Source organism: Lampris incognitus, chromosome 15, assembly GCF_029633865.1.
Source record: "Lampris incognitus isolate fLamInc1 chromosome 15, fLamInc1.hap2, whole genome shotgun sequence".
In the NCBI taxonomy this organism is placed as follows: domain Eukaryota; kingdom Metazoa; phylum Chordata; class Actinopteri; order Lampriformes; family Lampridae; genus Lampris; species Lampris incognitus.
In genome coordinates this window covers 21,687,079-21,704,276 of record NC_079225.1, presented here as the reverse complement: position 1 = coordinate 21,704,276, position 17,198 = coordinate 21,687,079, and the positions used below count along the sequence as shown (strand labels likewise).

The 17,198-nt window shown below is 48.6% G+C and overlaps 1 protein-coding gene across 1 annotated transcript in view; it reads left to right on the top strand.

Annotated features, from left to right (window-relative positions):
• The window catches only part of LOC130124814 (NHS-like protein 1), a 19,453-nt gene extending 2,255 nt beyond the window's left edge, over positions 1-17,198 (top strand). The window contains 13 exon segments of the mRNA XM_056294162.1: positions 58-143; positions 145-190; positions 2,918-3,069; positions 3,071-3,413; positions 3,416-4,074; positions 4,077-4,199; positions 4,201-4,555; positions 4,558-4,913; positions 4,916-5,157; positions 5,271-6,242; positions 6,275-6,321; positions 9,079-9,205; positions 14,514-17,198. Of these exon segments, the coding sequence (XP_056150137.1) occupies positions 58-143; positions 145-190; positions 2,918-3,069; positions 3,071-3,413; positions 3,416-4,074; positions 4,077-4,199; positions 4,201-4,555; positions 4,558-4,913; positions 4,916-5,157; positions 5,271-6,242; positions 6,275-6,321; positions 9,079-9,205; positions 14,514-15,153 (4,148 nt within the window). The 3' untranslated portion in view covers positions 15,154-17,198.

Sequence of the window (17,198 nt, the reverse complement as noted above, 5' to 3'; positions counted from 1 at the left end):
CTGTAATTGGTTTGCCTGTGTGTCTGCCTGCCTTGCTCTCGCCCTCCCTGCCACCAGGGGCAGTGTTTGACCGACAGGCCAGCATCCGACGCTCCCTCATTAACACTGACACCGTGTCCCGCCGGCCCAAGAAGGTCAAACGCAAGAAAGACTATATCAGGGCTGCCTGACAACGTCAACCAGGAGCTAGGTATGGATCACCGCAGGGCTCTGTGCCACCCTCTACTGTCCATAGACTTCTGCCAACACTCTAGACAACCATCCTCCCCTCCTCGCCTCCTTACTTCATTTCCTTCTTCCTTGTGGAGTTTTGCATCTCAGCTGGTAAACCAAAAGAAAGATGGCGAATTAAGTGGTGAGGGACAGCTCGCTGACAATATTGTCTGAAGCAGTTTAACTTTACAAGGAATGTTGGGGGAGGGAGACAGGATACAATGTTGGAACTCAGCCCTGTAGGTCTTTCGGTCTCTGAGTCCATTCACAAAATCCCGGTGCAGGCCAATCATCCTTTTCCCTCCACCCATGATAAAACAGCCTCAACACAGAATGAGGCTTTGTTTCCTATCTTTTAGGAACGGCTCCAAAGTATTCCAGTTGCTATTTCCCCTTTCCTAGAAACTTCTGCTATAGTGGTGTTCTTAGAAACTTCTGCTATAGTGGTCTTTTTAGAAACTTCTGCTATAGTGGTCTTCTTAGAAACGTCTGCTGTAGTGGTCTTCTTAGAAACGTCTGCTATGGTGGTCTTTTTAGAAACTTCTGCTATAGTGGTCTTTTTAGATTCTTTTCTAGATCTGAAGAGAGGCTGAGTGCAGCTGTTACCATTCTTTAATACTTGTTTAGTCATAATCATCTGGACTCAACTTCCTGTAGCCTTATGCTTCTCTATTTTGTGTGTGTGTGTGTGTGTGTGTGTGTGTGCGCGTACGTGCTTGTTTTAATCCCTGGGCCATACTGATAATCTCAGCATGCCTCATGTGTGTCCCACACCCTATTTACCAATCCTGAACTCCTAATCCCAGAACTTCATATCTGTTCCATTGTGCAATTGATGTCTTGAACTTAGTGAGTTCACCATGTGTACATTAGCACATGGACGTGTGTGTGATTGTGTTGGTGTGAGTGTGTATGTGCTTTTGCATGTATGAGAGTGTTTGTGTACATGCCTTCTGCTTGGTGTCAAATTGTTGGGTCACAAGAATTTATAGCTTTCCAGTTTAAACGACAACACAAATCAGACCTTGCTCTTACCCGACAGCGCACTTTGTAAAATTCTCTGCAGGCTTGTGGAAATAGCTCCAGTTCACACACATCAAACTTTCCTATCACACCCAGTATTGTTATTGTCAGCTGTTGTTTTGACAAACCCCCCCCCCCTCCATTTGACTCCGTCTGTCTCTGTCACACACATAAATTACCCGTGAAACCCCCGTGAACCTTGAGGTCCTCTGAAGTGATGGGGTTCCTAAATAATTGAACAGGAAGGTTAAGAGGTTCCCTTTAACCCCCCCCCCCCTTGCAGTTACACAGCTGGGGTGGGTGTTAAACTAACAACAAGCACATTAAACTGAAGTTGAACAGTACCGTGGGGCTAATGTGCATGTACGCTTTTCTGTGCCAGGGGGAGTTGGGTGAGGGTTTTGGGGGGGGGTAAGAATGTCATTTCTCGGTGGCATAAGATCAGTAAAGCTGATAGGACAACAACGGCTTTAAAGTCTGGTTAGTGCTTTACCAGCGACAGCCTTTGAATGTCATGATTACTTGGGCTGGTGTAACGTCCCTCTCACTTCATCTCTCTCTCTCTCTCTCTCTCTCTCTCTCCTCTCTCTCTCTCTCTCTCTCTCTCTCTCTCTCTCTCTCTCTCTCTCTCTCTCTCCTCTCTCTCTCTCTCTCTCCTTGCACCAGAGCTGCCTGTGAAGTAGACCTGCAGCTTAATCTATCGCACACAGCAGCAGCAGCTAAGCTGTCACTCTTGCTTTTAGCAAAGAAGGAAGAGTGTGTATGTTGAGAGAGAGGAGAGAGAGAGAGAGAGAGAGAGAGAGAGAGAGAGAGAGAGAGAGAGAGAGAGAGAGAGCAGAGAGAGTAAGGGGAGAGGGAAAGAGGGGAGAGCGGACAGAGCATTTGTTTTGGGGTAGAAACATCAACAGGCGAGGGCACCACAGATGGGAGAGACACCAGACATCCTCTCGTATTTTCCAATACATTCTTCAAATTGTTTGTTCACGCTCCGGTATGTGCTGTTTCTAGGTGTGTGTGTGTGCGTGTGCGTGCATATGCATATTTGTCCTTATTTGTTGGTTGGGGTCTTTTAGTCTGCATTTGTTTTTATGTTGTGACTGTGCATGGCCATGCTGACAAATGTATCGATACATATACATCTGCATTCGCATTTTGTGTGTCTGTTTGTGTGTGTGGTGTGTGTGTGTGTGGTGTGTGTGTGTGTGTGTGTGTGTGTGTGTGTGTGTGTGTGTGTGTGTGTTTCTGTGCTTGTCGGCTGTCTAATGCTTTACCAGCTGCCTGCCCTGTACCCTTGGTGACCATTTGCTCCTCCATCAGACCAAACCGGACTCAGAGACAGATCAAAAGAGGAAGCACTGTGGGGAGTCTTGTTCTCTTTGTCTTTCTGTGTCTCTTCCTCTCTATTTTCCTTCAGCGCTAATGAAGAAAACCTGAGGATATTAAAGCAGGAGACAGGGTTACGGCAAATCAAATTAATTAGTGTACCATCAGCCACAGCTAATTTGATAGACAGCACTGGCAGTGGAGAGCTGGAGGCAGTTGTGATGAAGTTAATGAGAATGAAAGAGTCAAGGGGGTATGAGACTAGTTTATGATTGAAATAGGGTTTATGATTGTTCACATCTAACTTCTCTCTGCATCTCCCTTTTCCCCCTTTTTTTGTTGTTGGTGTTTTTCTCAGCAGCAAAAGGACGCGGTGGAGAGCTCCGGCCCCATTCCATGTTCATCCCAGGTCAGTACTCCACCCTCGGTAGAGTCGGGAGCATCAACTCAACACTCCGACATTCTGAGACCAGAGACTCCGGCTGCCAGACTGAGGAGGTGAAAATTGTTCCCCCCGTCCATGAGGAGGATCCGGGCTCAGAGGGGTCAAGGAATTGCCGCCCAGATGGCTGGGATTTCTACTTCGTCCTCGACAGGAAGTATATCCATATCCAGTAGCGATTGCTCTGGGATTCTCGTCCTACCCCCACAGCTGAACGGAGATGCCTCCCGCTTCCACAGTCTGCCCCGACAGGGTGCCAGGGTGTCCCTTAGTGCTGATCCAATCTACAGTAGCACCCCAATCAGGTCGGAGGACCAAACTACACCCCAGAGGCAGATAGGCAAGCTGCAGGTGGACGACACAGTGGTACACCTGAGAAACGCCCCCAGGATAGGCACCCTGCCCAGGCCCAAGTCCAAGAGGTGAGAGGTTCCCAGACTGGTGAGTGGGGCGGTGGTCCAGCTTGCATGGTCTCCCCACATGCTGCGTACTCCACCTCCCTCATCCCCAATGCCACCTTGTCTAGCTCAACTGAGGTCATTGCCCTCCATACCTCCACCCAGCACCCCCATTCTCCAGCCGCATCCTACTCCACAGTTAGACCTGTCAACGTGCCCAACTCTATCATCACTGACCCCCTGAAAACAAGCTCCCCAGCCTTCACCCACAACTCCACCTGCCAAGCTCTGGCCACTTCCACCCCAACTCACACACCACAAGATGGTGGTCTAGTCACTTCAGCAACCCCCAGTGAATCAGGCCGTTCAGACAGTAGTGTACACAGCCACAGCACACTGGCAGCCACTCCACCACCTACCCTAGGGGAGGAGCAATGGATCTATGACACGCCAGAGAACGTGGGGGGTCCATGCCGCCCCCTAACTTCCAGCTGCTCTACGCCCATTAACCACCTCTATAGCAGCCTAGAGCAGTCCTCCAGGACCACCACAGACTCTAGTTCCCTCTACTCCCAGGACAATGATGGTTATTACACCTCCATGCACTTGGACTCAGGCCTGCGCTCACGCAGTTACGGCAGTGGCCAAGGCCACGTGCAGCAGCTGGCCGTGCCAGCAGGCACAGCATGTACGAGTGCCGAGAGATAGCCAACCAGGAGGACTGCAGTCTATACAGTGACCGCTCTCTTTCCCGCAGCATCTCTCTCCGAAAGGCCAAGAAGCCTCCACTGCCCCCCAGCTCGCATGGACTCCCTCCGGCGCAAGCCTGGTGTGAAGAAGCCCATCGGAGGCGTTAGTGCCATCAACGGAGCTAGTGAGGAAAACAGCGCAGTGCTCAACGAGACTCTGATTGCAAGCTTGCAGCAGAGCCTACAGATGGGGCTGAGAGGAGGGAAGGGAAAGGGTGCCTCCCCATCATCGCCCTCCCACAGCCCCTGCAGCGACTATGATGACCCATGGGTGCTGCGGCCTCGCAGCCAGAGCAGCATAAGTGCCGGTAGCTCTGCGGCGTCTCTGGCAACTAACACTAATGGCAGTGGTGTGACTAACGTATACTCTCTCTGTCATGTGACACCGGCTCACAGTGACACCAGCAGCTTCGCTCCGACTACGCTGAGTCATGGGGCTACTACATAGACTACCCTAACCCTCGAAACCATGGAGACCAGGGGCCACAGACCCCATCAGCACACCCCATAGCCAACATGTCAGTTGGGTCTCATGCGGAAAGGCTGCAGAATGGAGTTGGTATCCTCGGCCCGAGCAACAGCCAGGCCTCTGCGGCTGTAGGCCAGGAGGGAGGGATGGCAGTGAAGCCGAAGAAGCTTCCTCGTCTCCAGACAGGGGTGCACAGACTGACTTCCCCCTCCAGCGGCTACTCGAGCCAGTCTAACACTCCCACAGCTGGAACCCCTGTGCCCTCCTTCATCAGATCCCTGTCCCCATCTGGAAGCCGGCCAAGCCAAAAGTACCGGAGAGGAAATCCTCGCTCCTCTCATCTGTGTCCATTTCTTCCTCCTCTACCTCCCTCTCCTCCAACACCTCGGACTCACTCAAGAGTTCTGGCCCCCCTCCACACCCCCCTCCACCCCTGCCCCTCTCCTCCTCAGCTCCCCCACACCCCACTCACTGCACCTCCACCTTTCCCTCCCCCTCTCCCACCAAATTCCAGCCCTTGCTCTCCCCTTCCCACCCCAGGTACCTCCTTGCCCACCACCCCCACAAGGTACCTCTCTGAGCCCACCCCCTACCTGTTCTACTTCTCCAGAATTCCCACCACCTCCTTCCCCTGATACGCTCATCAACCCTAGCCCGTCCTTCAGTGGATCTCTCAGTCCTCCCCCTCCTCCTCCTCCACCTCCACTCCCATCCACGGGCATCCTCCCACCTCCGCCTCCCCCACTCCCTGCTGCCATACCATCTTCCACCTCTCCATTTGCTCTTAAAGCAGTAAAGGCTGCTTCTAAACCAGAGAGCCTAGTCACCACCAACAGCCCCACCAAGGACAGCAAATCACCTAAGCCCCTCATCACACCCTTTGCACTGCAAAGTGTTCAGCTTCGCTCAGTCAAACGGCCAGAGAAGCAAATCAATGGTGAGGTGAATCATACTAAAGCACAGGAGTTGGGGGTGGATATTATTCGAGCTCTGAAGCCCCAGATGATAGAGAAGTCTAAATCCAGGGAGCCTCCCATTGTGTTTCCTGTCTTAAACTGCTCATTCCTGGAAGAAAGCTTGCGTAAGTCCTCACAATCACCTGTGTCGAAGCTCCTGGAGGAGCTGTCAGTGGACTGCAGTGGCACTGACAAGGAATCTGATAGTACTACACTTAATGGGAAGTCTGAAAGTCAGCCTCTCCCTGTTGTTAATGGTAAAAAAGCAGAAGAGCGGGAAGAAGGGGAGACTGTATTGGGTTCCTCAGAGGCCACCAAAAGCTCTCCCGTCAAACAGAAACCCCCTGTCGTCTCCAAGAAACCCAAACTCTCTATTATCGTCCCTCCGCTCGGCATAGTGCCATTCACAGAACAGGTTTCCTCCCAAGTGAAGGACATGACCTGTCTGGCCTCTGCAGAAGACCAAGTGGATGCCCCCCACAGAGAAAGTGTGGATGAAGTAAAGGAGAGTGAATGTGAGCAAGAGGGAGAAGAAAGTCTGTGCAGCTCTGAGCCTCAGACAGAGTACTGCGAGTCATTCACTGAGAGCCAGGAGGAGCATCAGATCTTTGCTTCCATGACTCAAGAGATGAGTCTTGACCACAGCAAGGCACTGATGGAGAGGCTCTTGTGAGGAGGAGGAAGAAGAGGAGGGAGATGGGAACCAGCAGCACCACTGGCTCTATCAGCTCCAAGGAGGAAGAGAGTGGTGAGTCTGACTGAAATTTGGTTAAACAATCTTTGCATTTATTAAATTCTAACTTCTCTCCCAGGTCGGGCGCCTAACTCCAACCACTGCATACTTTTGAAAAAATGCTAAAAAGCGGGCAAGGGGCTGAGGGGGGGGGGGCACCATGGATGTGTGAGGCAGGAGCATGGGCAGGAGTAGCTGGGGAGATCCCCAAGAAGGGCCTGGCACAATTCGATGGCTCACCACCACACACCACCATACCCAGTCCCCTCTACCAGCCCCACCTTATGGCAGGGCATCTGACGCCAGCCCACGAAGACGCCCCAACCACTGTAACGCGGATGCGCTGCAGATGGAAGGGGCCCCGCGAGATGGGCAGCGGAGAGAGGTGGACGACGGGGCGGACTACTCCCCCAGCCATGGTGTGAGCCCAGCCACTGACCCAGTTGTCTGGTGGTGCTTCTACAGTTGTCAAAAGCACAAGTCCAAACCATTGTGCCAAAATTAAAATTATGAAATAATATAACTATAACTAACTGTAAATTGAGAGAAATTCTAAAGGTTTGTAGAAAATGTAATAAAAGCACAAGCTTAGTGATGCTAGCAAAAAAACAGTGTAAACTCCCGTGAATGATGAGTCTCGATCAGCCTATGTTTGAAATTGAGCGCGGTTTCACAGACACACACTAAAGGCCAGGGGCTGGGGGATGTGGGTAGCCCGCCTCTGATTAGAGGGTGTTAACATTCTTTTTTTTAAATTTCATGACGTAGATAAGTCCCAACCAGTCGACTCTACTTCTGCCTTGCACGGTTCAGGGCTGATTTAAAACAGTACATGGCGTGTTGAGCCGTTTTCAACCCATGAAATGCCGATTTTTATAAATATGGTAAGAAATGTCAATATTAACACCAGCATTAATGTGTTTCATCACCATACAGTCGTATCATTTAGTTTACAGCTCAAAAAACACGTTTAAGTGTTTAGCACCTCTTTAACCATCTCTTACAATCAAGTTTGTCGGTATGCAAATTAACAAACTTTGTGAAGAGAGAGATTTCCGTTTTAGGTAGAATATTTCAATCTTATTTACAGTATAGGACTATAGTTTACTTATAGACAGGAGTTCAGCCCATCGTTAATCCTACATGGTTTAAAGTGGTGGTGGTGCTGGGCGCTAGCTGTGTGGCTGGCAGGAGCTAGCACTAGTCTCCAGGCAGTGTGGAATTGGTCACAGCGCCTTCTAATGCAATGGAGCCCAGCTTAAAACTGCTAGCTTTAGCGCTGTATCTGGCCCTCCCTCATCCTGTCTTCAAATCCCCTACTTTGGTTGGGACAAAAAGCCAGTTATATTTGCCAAAACCCCATGGGCAGGCCTCTGATGGGCTCCCAGTGCTAAGATGTAAAAGCAATTTGGACTGTGAAGATAAAAATGACCCAAAATCTGTGAAGATAAAGCATGGGGTTTTTTTAGCTATTGAGAAAAAAAATGTATTGACTTCTTAAATTTGGATTAAATCTCCATTGATTTAATGTTAGGGACACAAGAAAAAATGTTTATTTAGGAGACAAAATGTTGCATTGAAATTGGATGGCCAATTAAGTGGGACTTTTGAATCATGTTTTCAGAGGCATTAGCATTAACACAGTAGCACCTCTTCCAAGACAGCCAATTTTATAATTTAACTGACCTTTTTAAAAGCCAATCTTGTCTAAATTAGCAAGTACTTAATCATTTAATCAACTGAATAATTTTCTTGTGGTGCTGTTGAAGTGTTAGCCCAGATTCTGGCTGTCCGTCGAGTGTCATTGAGACACAGTTGTTTAGACCTGCCACCAATTTCCTCCTCTTCCTCCTCCTCCCCCAGAAAGAGAGGGCTTATTGAGGGACAGCAGTGCCGCAGCCTCCCAAATTTATCCCCCCCTCCTCTCCTCTGCCTTATACTTCTGTCTTTTTTCAATGGATTATTTGCAAGTTTCCTACCACTGCTCTCCTCTCTTTCTCTGTCAGCCTTCCAATCTGTTTTACTCCCTCTCACCATCTATCATGATTTTCAACTATTTTCACTCTGCGCTCTTTTCATTTATGACATTCTCTCTCTCTCTCCCTCTCTCTCTCTCTCTCTCACTGCCTATCTGAGGTAAGGGAGGGGGCAGCTGTCCCAGGGGAGATGTGTATGGGAAAGGGAGGGGGTGGAGGGGGCACAGTGTATGAGAGGGGAGGGGAGAAGAGGTGGGGGGTTTTGGTTGGGTGGGGGAGTGGAGAGAGAGCGAGAGAGAGAGAGAGAGAGAGAGAGGGAGGGAGCGCAGTACCAGACCAGGCTGCTGCGACTCGGTCAGTTGAAGTGTAGACGTGAGCGAGAGAGGAGTAGGAGCAGGACGGAGGAGAGAGAGAGAGGGAGAAAGAGGAAGGGGGGGGGTTGATGAAACTATAGCCTGGAGAGGAGAGGAGAGGAGAGGAGGGAGGAGGAATTCTAAAGAGAGAAAGAGAATGTAAGCGGACAGTCCGGTGCCAGCTCGCTACCCCTTCAGGTTTCATAGGTGCCCAGGTTACTGTTGTCGAACAGTGGATAACTGATGCTGTCGCTGCTGTGTGTGTTGGTTGTGCATCCATGTGTGTATGTGCTGTGTTGAGGCTGTTACTTCACTGAATGGACTTGCACTGTAGGAAAACTTACTGTGTGTATGTGGGTTTACAAACCTCTCAGTCTAGTTTTTTGTGTGTGTTGTGTTTGTGTGTGTGTTTAATTAACTAAGTAGTTTATCTGTCGTCCCAGGTGAAGTGTTTGACTCCAGTTTGGTTGACTCTTTGCCGGTCCCCACCGCCAACGGGACCCATCAGCGGGTCATGGTGACACCCACCCGACCCCGCACCACCGAGGACCTCTTCGCTGCCATTCACAGGTATTCTTGATGCACCCCTCTGCTCATTTATGTTTATGTCTCCATTTGCCTCCTGCTCCTCTGCCCTTCTCTCCTCCCCACCTGCTGTCCTGATGTTCCTCCTGCTCCCATTTCCTTAATTATTCCACTATGCTGGTCCATTCCTCATTTTTTCCTCTTAATTAGTCCATCTTTTCCTTTGTATTCTCTGTTTATGCTTTCTGCTTTCCTCCCTCCCTCCCGCCTTCCTTCCTTCCCAGTCCCCCCCCCCCCCCCCATAAACCACAGCATCTCACCCCTCGGCTCCCTCTCTCCCTCCTTACCATTCAGGCCAGGATTCCTCTCCTCTCTCCTTCGTCCCCCTCCCCCTCTCTTTTCCCTCTGCCCTCCACCTCTCAGTCATAACTTTCAGCCAGGGCTGTCCCAGCTGCTAGCATGTATGTCCATCCGTCATGCAGGCTGGTCTCCTGAGCCTCCCAGCCCCGGGGAGAGAGTGCCTTTCTCTGTTCCCTGTCTGTCATGGCCCAGATGACAACTCTTTCTGGAGGCAACAGAGAGAGCATGATTTAGTCACCAAGTCAAATAGGCAGTCGCATCCATTGTAGCATTGCCACATTAATGTAGCATACCCTCAGTGGGAGGAAAAAGGCGGTTGCTTCATTCATTATTAAGCCACTCAAAACACATTGGCCCTAATCTAGGTTAGAGGCCGTATGGAGAGTGAGTGTCTCTCTCACTCACTCACTCACTCACTCACTCACTCTCTCTCGCTCTCTCTCTCTCTCTCTCTCTCTCTCTCTCTCTCTCTCTCTCTCTCTCTCTCTCTCTCTCTCTCTCTCTCTCTCTCTCTCTCTCTCTCTATGTATATATATATATATATATATATATATACACACACACACACACACACACCATCTCTCTTGGTCTTGCATATTATCTATGTTGTCATGCTTAAATTTTTCAAATGGGACACACATACATACATTTCTCATGCAACCTGTGTGTGTGTGTGTGTGTGTGTGTGTGTGTGTGTGTGTGTGTGTACTTCATGGTCACATGCAGCAGCAGCTGGAGTTCTCTTGAGCATCACAGGATTTCATTTCATGGGATTTTATTTCTCCTCGCTTTGGATGGAAAGCCAGGATTGATTTTGTTTGTGTGTGTCCGCCTGTGTGCAAATGCACGTGTGTGCACAATGTGTGCTCAGTGCAATATATTGTACGATTAAATTAAATGAGCGCTTGTACGGTACATGTGTTCATTAATACATTTGTCCATTGTGTGTATATGTGTGTTACGTCTCTCTAGTACGGGACAGTGATGTTTGCAAGTGGCAGCTCTGAAGTCATTTTACGCTGCGCTCCCACTGGGAGGACACGTGCAAAGAAATTAAGATAAGAGGCAGCAAGCACAATACAAGGACATAATAATTAAATGATAATCTCAGAAACAGATAATCTGTTTAGTTCTTTAATACGATACCATGCCAAGGTTCCCACGCCTCCTGGAAAACCTTGAAATGTATAGACCAGTTTTCCAATCTTGCAAAACATCTGGAAAATGATGAAATTGATCAGATGTCTTAGTAAAGCTATTGAGCTCATGGATAATAGTGAAGTTGGATTACAAAATTGCCATTTTAGCCGCTGAGATAGCATATCTTTAGCGTAATTTTTTTTGTTGAAATCACATTTTTATTAGCGATGTCCCAATCTGATCTCAAAGATTGGTACCGGGGCCGATCAAGGCATTTTCCAGCTGATTGGTATCAGCTATATTGAGCCTGATCCTTTGTTTTACATCAGCTGTCACACAGGTGTCGTAAACGGAGAGCATAACTTGTGGTGGGACGCAGAGGCGTGCTGTGGCATACCTGCGGCTAAAGTGTCTGCAGTGTGGAGTGTTTTAAATTGGAAGACGAAAGCAGTCCAACATCCACTTGTAATGTCTGCAGTGTGAGCATTTCGCAAGGCGGTTGCAACAGAGCTGCGTTCAACACTATATCCCAATTTGATAGGGCACCTAAAAAAACACTCAGTGGAGTGCAGTGAGTTAACTCAGGTAACTCAGGTAAAGGCGGCACTGAAACAACAGACACTGGAGGACGCTTTTAAAATTTCCTTGAGACAGCAACAAGGCCAACAAGATTACAGAGGGTAATTGAATTCATCGTGTTGGAAGACCAGCCCATCGCTGTGATAGAGAATGCAGGCCTTTGTGTTAAGAGCCATATGAAAATATTTTTTAGTTTATTTACTTTATTTTGAAAAAATTAAAATAAAAACATTAAGGAACAGCTTGGATGCAGGCTTTTTTCTTAATGCATTGCAGAGCTATTCAGTTGTCAAGCATTTACACTGGATTGATTTATATAACTTTAATGTACTTGAAGTACACTGTGCAGCTGTATTATCTAGGAAAACACAAGTATTGGATTAGGACTCGGTATGGGCAGATACTCAATATTAAATGACTCAGATTGGGAGCAAAAAAACCCTCAATCAGCGGTGTCCGGGTGGCATGGCGGTCTATTCCGTTGCCTACCAACACGGGGATTGCCAGTTTGAATCTCCGTGTTACCTCCGGCTTGGTCGGGCGTCCCTACAGACACAATTGGCCGTGTCTGCGGTTGGGAAGCCGGATGTGGGTATGTGTCCTGGTCGCTGCACTAGCTCCTCCTCTGGTCGGTCGGGGCGCCTGTTCAGGGAGGAGGGGAAACTGGGGGGAATAGCGTGATCCTCCCATGCGCTACATCCACCTGGCGAAACTCCTCACTGTCAGGTGAAAAGAAGCGGCTGGCGACTCCACATGTATCGGAGGAGGCATGTGGTAGTCTGCAGCCCTCCCTGGATCGGCAGAGGGGGTGGCGCAGCGACCGGGATGGCTTGGAAGAGAGGGGTAATTGGCCAAGTACAATTGGGGAGGGAGAAAAAAAAAGGGAAATCCAAAAAAAAAAAATTGATTGGGACATCCCTTAATTAGCCACTGAGATTGCACATCACTGCATGACGTTTGGGCAGTATGTCCAGTGACCAACTAGAAGTTACACAGTCTGTTTAAAGTCCTGGAAAAGGATTTCCTATAAAGAGTGAGAACCCTGCTCCCTCATAATTGCCACTCAAAGTAAAATTCAGTGTTGGTAAATTCTCAAGCTGTTGACTGTTTAAATCCTTTTGTGACTGTGTGTCAAGATATGTTATCGGGTATATGTATATATCTGTGGTGGCCTGGCGGCCTGTCCAGGGTGTCTCCATGCCTGCTGCCCAATGACTGCTGGGATAAGCTGCAGCATACCCGTGACCCTGAGAGCAGGATAGGCGGTTTGGATAATGGATGGATATATAAAATCCTCATCAGGCAGTTTGTCCAGTGATGCAGAGGACAGTATAGACATGGGGCCCAGGCACCAGCTGCCCTCACTGACCCGAAGGTCAGCCAAGCTACCTCCTCCTCTCTCTCCTCCCTGTTCCTCCCATCTCTCACCCGATCAATACCTTTTTTTTCTCCCTGACTTTCTTTCATTCACCGTTTCGCCTGACTCTCTCTTAGCGCTCCACCAACCTCCCACCCCTTCTGACTCCGTGCGTTAGAAAACAGGGTGAGAGTGATAAAAACCTTGATTGTTTTCAGTGCCTGTCCGCAGAGATCTTCACAGCAGAGCATGATGCAGCCGAGAGAAAGAAATCAATGCAGTGCTCTGGCTGCTGTTTACTTTCCTGCATTACAGGAGCGGTATGTTGCTCCTTTTGCTGCCAGACCATTATTGTGTGTGTGTGTGTGTGTGTGTGTGTGTGTGTGTGTGTGTGTGTGTGTGTGTGTGTGTGTGTGTGTGTGTGTGATCTAATTCAGTGGTTGAATCAAACTCAAGTCACACAGTCAGATGCAGGGATTTTTTTGGGTCTGTGAGCTCAGGTGTGTTGTGTTGTGTTGTGTGTACGTGCATGTGGGCACAAACATGGTCTTGTGTGTAAGCAAGCAAGCGATTGTGTGTTTGTGTGTGCGTGTGTATGTGGATGTGCTAAGGGAGTGATGTTATGTAATGCTGATGGGCTACCGTGCCGAGGTGAGTTCTCGGTGGATGACGTCGGGCGGAGGTGGAATTTAGGGCACACACTTTTCATCCCACACAGCTCTTTTTAAAGACAAGCCGCGCCTCTGTTTTCCCACAAAGTCCTCCCCTGTTGTCGTGCTTGTCCTTTTGTCTTCACATGACCTTCACGTGGCCGGGTCCTCCCTGTCCTTCCGTGAAATATCTCATCAAGAAACTCCTTGTCTCTAAATCTGATCTGAGGATTAAAGATTCGCCTTCACCCTGCTGCTTACCTTGACCACTAAATCCTCCTCTATTACAAATCCTTTTCTTTGTCATGCCATTCACTGTCTGTCTCCTCTCCCCCTCCTCCTCCTCCTCCTCCTCTCTCCTTCGCTGCACAGTGAGGGAATGCAAAGCACGGACACCCCCCAGCTAGTGAGGTGCGGAGTGGCAAGTAGCACTTTCCCGTAAATTGGCCCGTGTTGTCTCCACCTCCGTTGTGGTGCTACTTTTGGATTAACCACAATAATCCCACTGCTGGACCACATCATTTTTATGTCATTTGCCCTCTTTTCCTAATCCATGAACGCTGCTAGCTACAGCTTATCATCATGCCAGGATGTGAGAATACAAACCTAACTGAAAAATGTTGACTGACATGATTTCAACCCCCCCCCCCCCATTCCCACACACAGTAAAATTAGGCTGAAATGTCCTCGTGTGATTAAAAACTGCTGTGAGTCCGATTTGACTTTGTCTTGTTGATTAATTCCATTGTGCACTGGCATTTCTGCAGGGCTACAGCATCTGCAGTTTTTCTTTAAAAACTATTGCTTTTGTTGAAAGACATTTAAAACTGTCTGCTTCCCTCTCCCTCACTCAAATACTACACCATTTATTGCTGTCTTATTGTTGACTGTCTTGATAACTTGAGTGCTAATATACATTGCAGGAGGCATTGCTAACATATGGCACATTTGAGACAGTCTTTTTAGGTGTGTCCACTTTGCTATTGATTGATTGATTGATGTAGCCAAAACAACAGAAACATGTGCTGAACTATACAATAAATGCTATTCTGTATGTCTTCTGTTGTATCATGGCCTAAACTTTTTCACCTCTCCATTTGGAAAGTGAAATGTCTTCTACTTGTGCTTTTCTCATGTGCTGAAACATTTTATTTACTCCTTGCTTATGACCCTTTGAGAACTGACACTGCTTTCACTGTGCTACATCGCACGCGGATGACATTTTTGCAAAGATGCCAATAATCCGAATTTCCTCATCTTCCCTTAGGTCCAAGCGGAAGGTCCTGGGTCGCAGGGAGTCTGAGGAGGAGAAGTCGCGGGGTGGGAGCCAACCTCAGTCTCCGCCTGTCACCCCGACAGGGATGTCCCCAGGCTTTACGTCCTCGCTGCCCCGCCAAACAGGGTCCATCCAGCGCAACCTCCGCAAGTCAGCCACCAGCAGTGACACCTTCAAGGCCCTGCTCCTAAAGAAGGGCAGCCGCTCTGAGACCAGCTTCAGAATGTCCGCCGCCGAGATGCTGCGCTCCACCGACCCACGCTTCCACCGGGCGCATGAGTCGGCTTCCTCTCTGACGCCGCCGCAAAGCCCCCTCGCCTCCCCCAGCCGCAGCAAGAGGGCGGTGGATGAGTGGAACCGCAACGAAGGCTTGGCCCTCTCCTCCCCCTCTCCGTCGTCCACTATCCCGAGTGGGATGAAATACGGGCGCTCGCGCACGCCGCCCTCCGCTGCCAGCAGCAAGTATAATGCACGCAGCCGCATCCTCAGCAGCCCCATGACTGTTATCTGTGAGCGTGAGGGGGAGCTGGCAGAGAGTGATACAGGAGACACCGTGGACAGCCCCCTGGCCCAGACCCTCCCTTTGTTCAAGGACTCCAATGGCACTTTATCTGAAGAGAGCAGCAGTTAAAGAGCAAGGACCACCCCAAGATATGGGGAGCTGAACTTATTTGTGGTCACTACGAAGGAGGAACCATCAGAGGGCCCTCCAGAGACTCTGACACCTCCCTGAGCCCAAGCCCCTTGGCCCCGGGCCCCACTGGGACTGGGCTTGCTCCTGAGGGAGCGACCCGTGAGCCGCTGTCGTGGAGTAGGGTGTACTTAGTCTGAAGTGGAAAACTGGCTTAACTGCAGCTTCCAAAACTCAGTTTCCCTTGATTCTCATTTTTATGCTTCTTTTTTGTGACTCACCCTTTCGTGTTACAAGAAAAGTAATAGTGTTTCTTTTAGACCTGGTGTTCCAAGTTTGTTTCCTATTTGTTTTGCTCAGTTTTAATTGACCTCAGAGCTTTTGCTGGTTCTAATAGTTTGCAGAGGCCCTTCTTTAATTTTTGAGAGGTTTCTCTAAGGACTAGGTGAGATGGCAAGCTAAGGTGAGACGAAGGAAAAGTTCGGAGCTTGTGTATTTTGCTGCAGTGGATGGTGCTAAGTAGCTAGGCAGTTGGACCGAGTGGAACGTGAAGGTGTTTCTAACAGTAGCCTCTGCTTACCTTCTGTTAGCTGGTGTCGGGCTCCTGCGGCTCGTAGTCTGGGATGAACTAAAGGGATGTGGTACAACAGAACGCTCAAAGGTACGGCTCCACCTATGGTTCTCGCTGGGTTTCTCTTTCTGCCGATAAGTCCGCGGTTTCGTTTGTAGAGCTGGTATTTACAATGGTCAGTGAGAAGTGGTGACCCCAAGGGCCGGGGGACATACAGTGACTGGTGTACAGTAGCACTACCAATACAGCAGATGTCTCTAAAACAAAACAAAAAAAAAAGGTTCATTAAACCTGTTGTTTGAATTTTAGTTTGTAGATTTTGCACTGTCCATATATGTTCGTTTTTCTTCGTTTGTTTGTGAGATTTTTTTTAAAACTATGATTTTAAAGATTGTTTTATTAAACCGGTGATGTCATGACTCACATGTTTGGAAATGAAGTATAAATCTAAATATGTAAAACTAGAAATTACGTTAGGGGAAAAAAAAGCTCAAAGATTATTTACTGTTCGGTTCTGGTTGTGATCACGTTGGTTACCAAAGAGCGAAAATGATTAAATATAACCTGCCGTTTACCCTGATGTGGACTCAGTCTGAATTGTGAATGCAACTCCTTGCATTATGGTCCAAGCATTGAGAGGTTTTGGAAGAACACATGCTAGGACCAGATAGGGCTTTCAGATGAATTACTGTCATGTTACCTTTCTGCTAGGTTTCTCTTCAGTTTTTTATGGCTCTGTATGTAAATACATAGAAAAAGGTGACATTTGACTTATTTTCAACTCATTTTCAGACTTTGTACATTTTCTAGAGCCCCCCCCCCCCCCCCGTTTGTTATTGGAAAGGAGTGGTTTCCTTGTGACTATTTATTCTGAAAATCACAGATCACAGAGCAGTCAGATAGAGGCAAGATGAAAGTTGGGCTGGGAGGGAAAACGGATGTCAGGAGCGCCTGTGGGCTGCATTTTACAATGATTATTCCCATTGGGTCAGTTTTCCACTTTCTAACACAACTTTAAGATGGTACTCAAAACTGACAAACAAAAATACGCAACAATATTCAACAAGCTTTTATCCCCCACCACCACCACCACCAATCCCACCTTGGTTCTTTAAAGCAGAGTAAATGTGGTCTCTATGAGCCATAAACTGAGATGATGGGCGTGAGACTTCATAAACCCCCGAACAGCCATAAAGGCCACGAGGTTTAATCACCTGTGACCAAAGTGTGTCTCACGGCTCCGCTGGGATGTGATTGAGCACTTTGTTGGCGCAGACTCATCTCACGATGGGACGATGCGCGTGATGTCCTGATCTCAGAAGGTGTAGGAGGAAGTTGAAGAGATGATCAAGTGATGAACTGAGCAGGGTGTGGAGATGAAGGCAGGCTGCTACCCCCCTTGTGTACGTCTGTATAATAAAACATGGTGGTATTTAAAGAGTGCGTCTTCGTTTAATTTCCCTTGCTCTCTCTT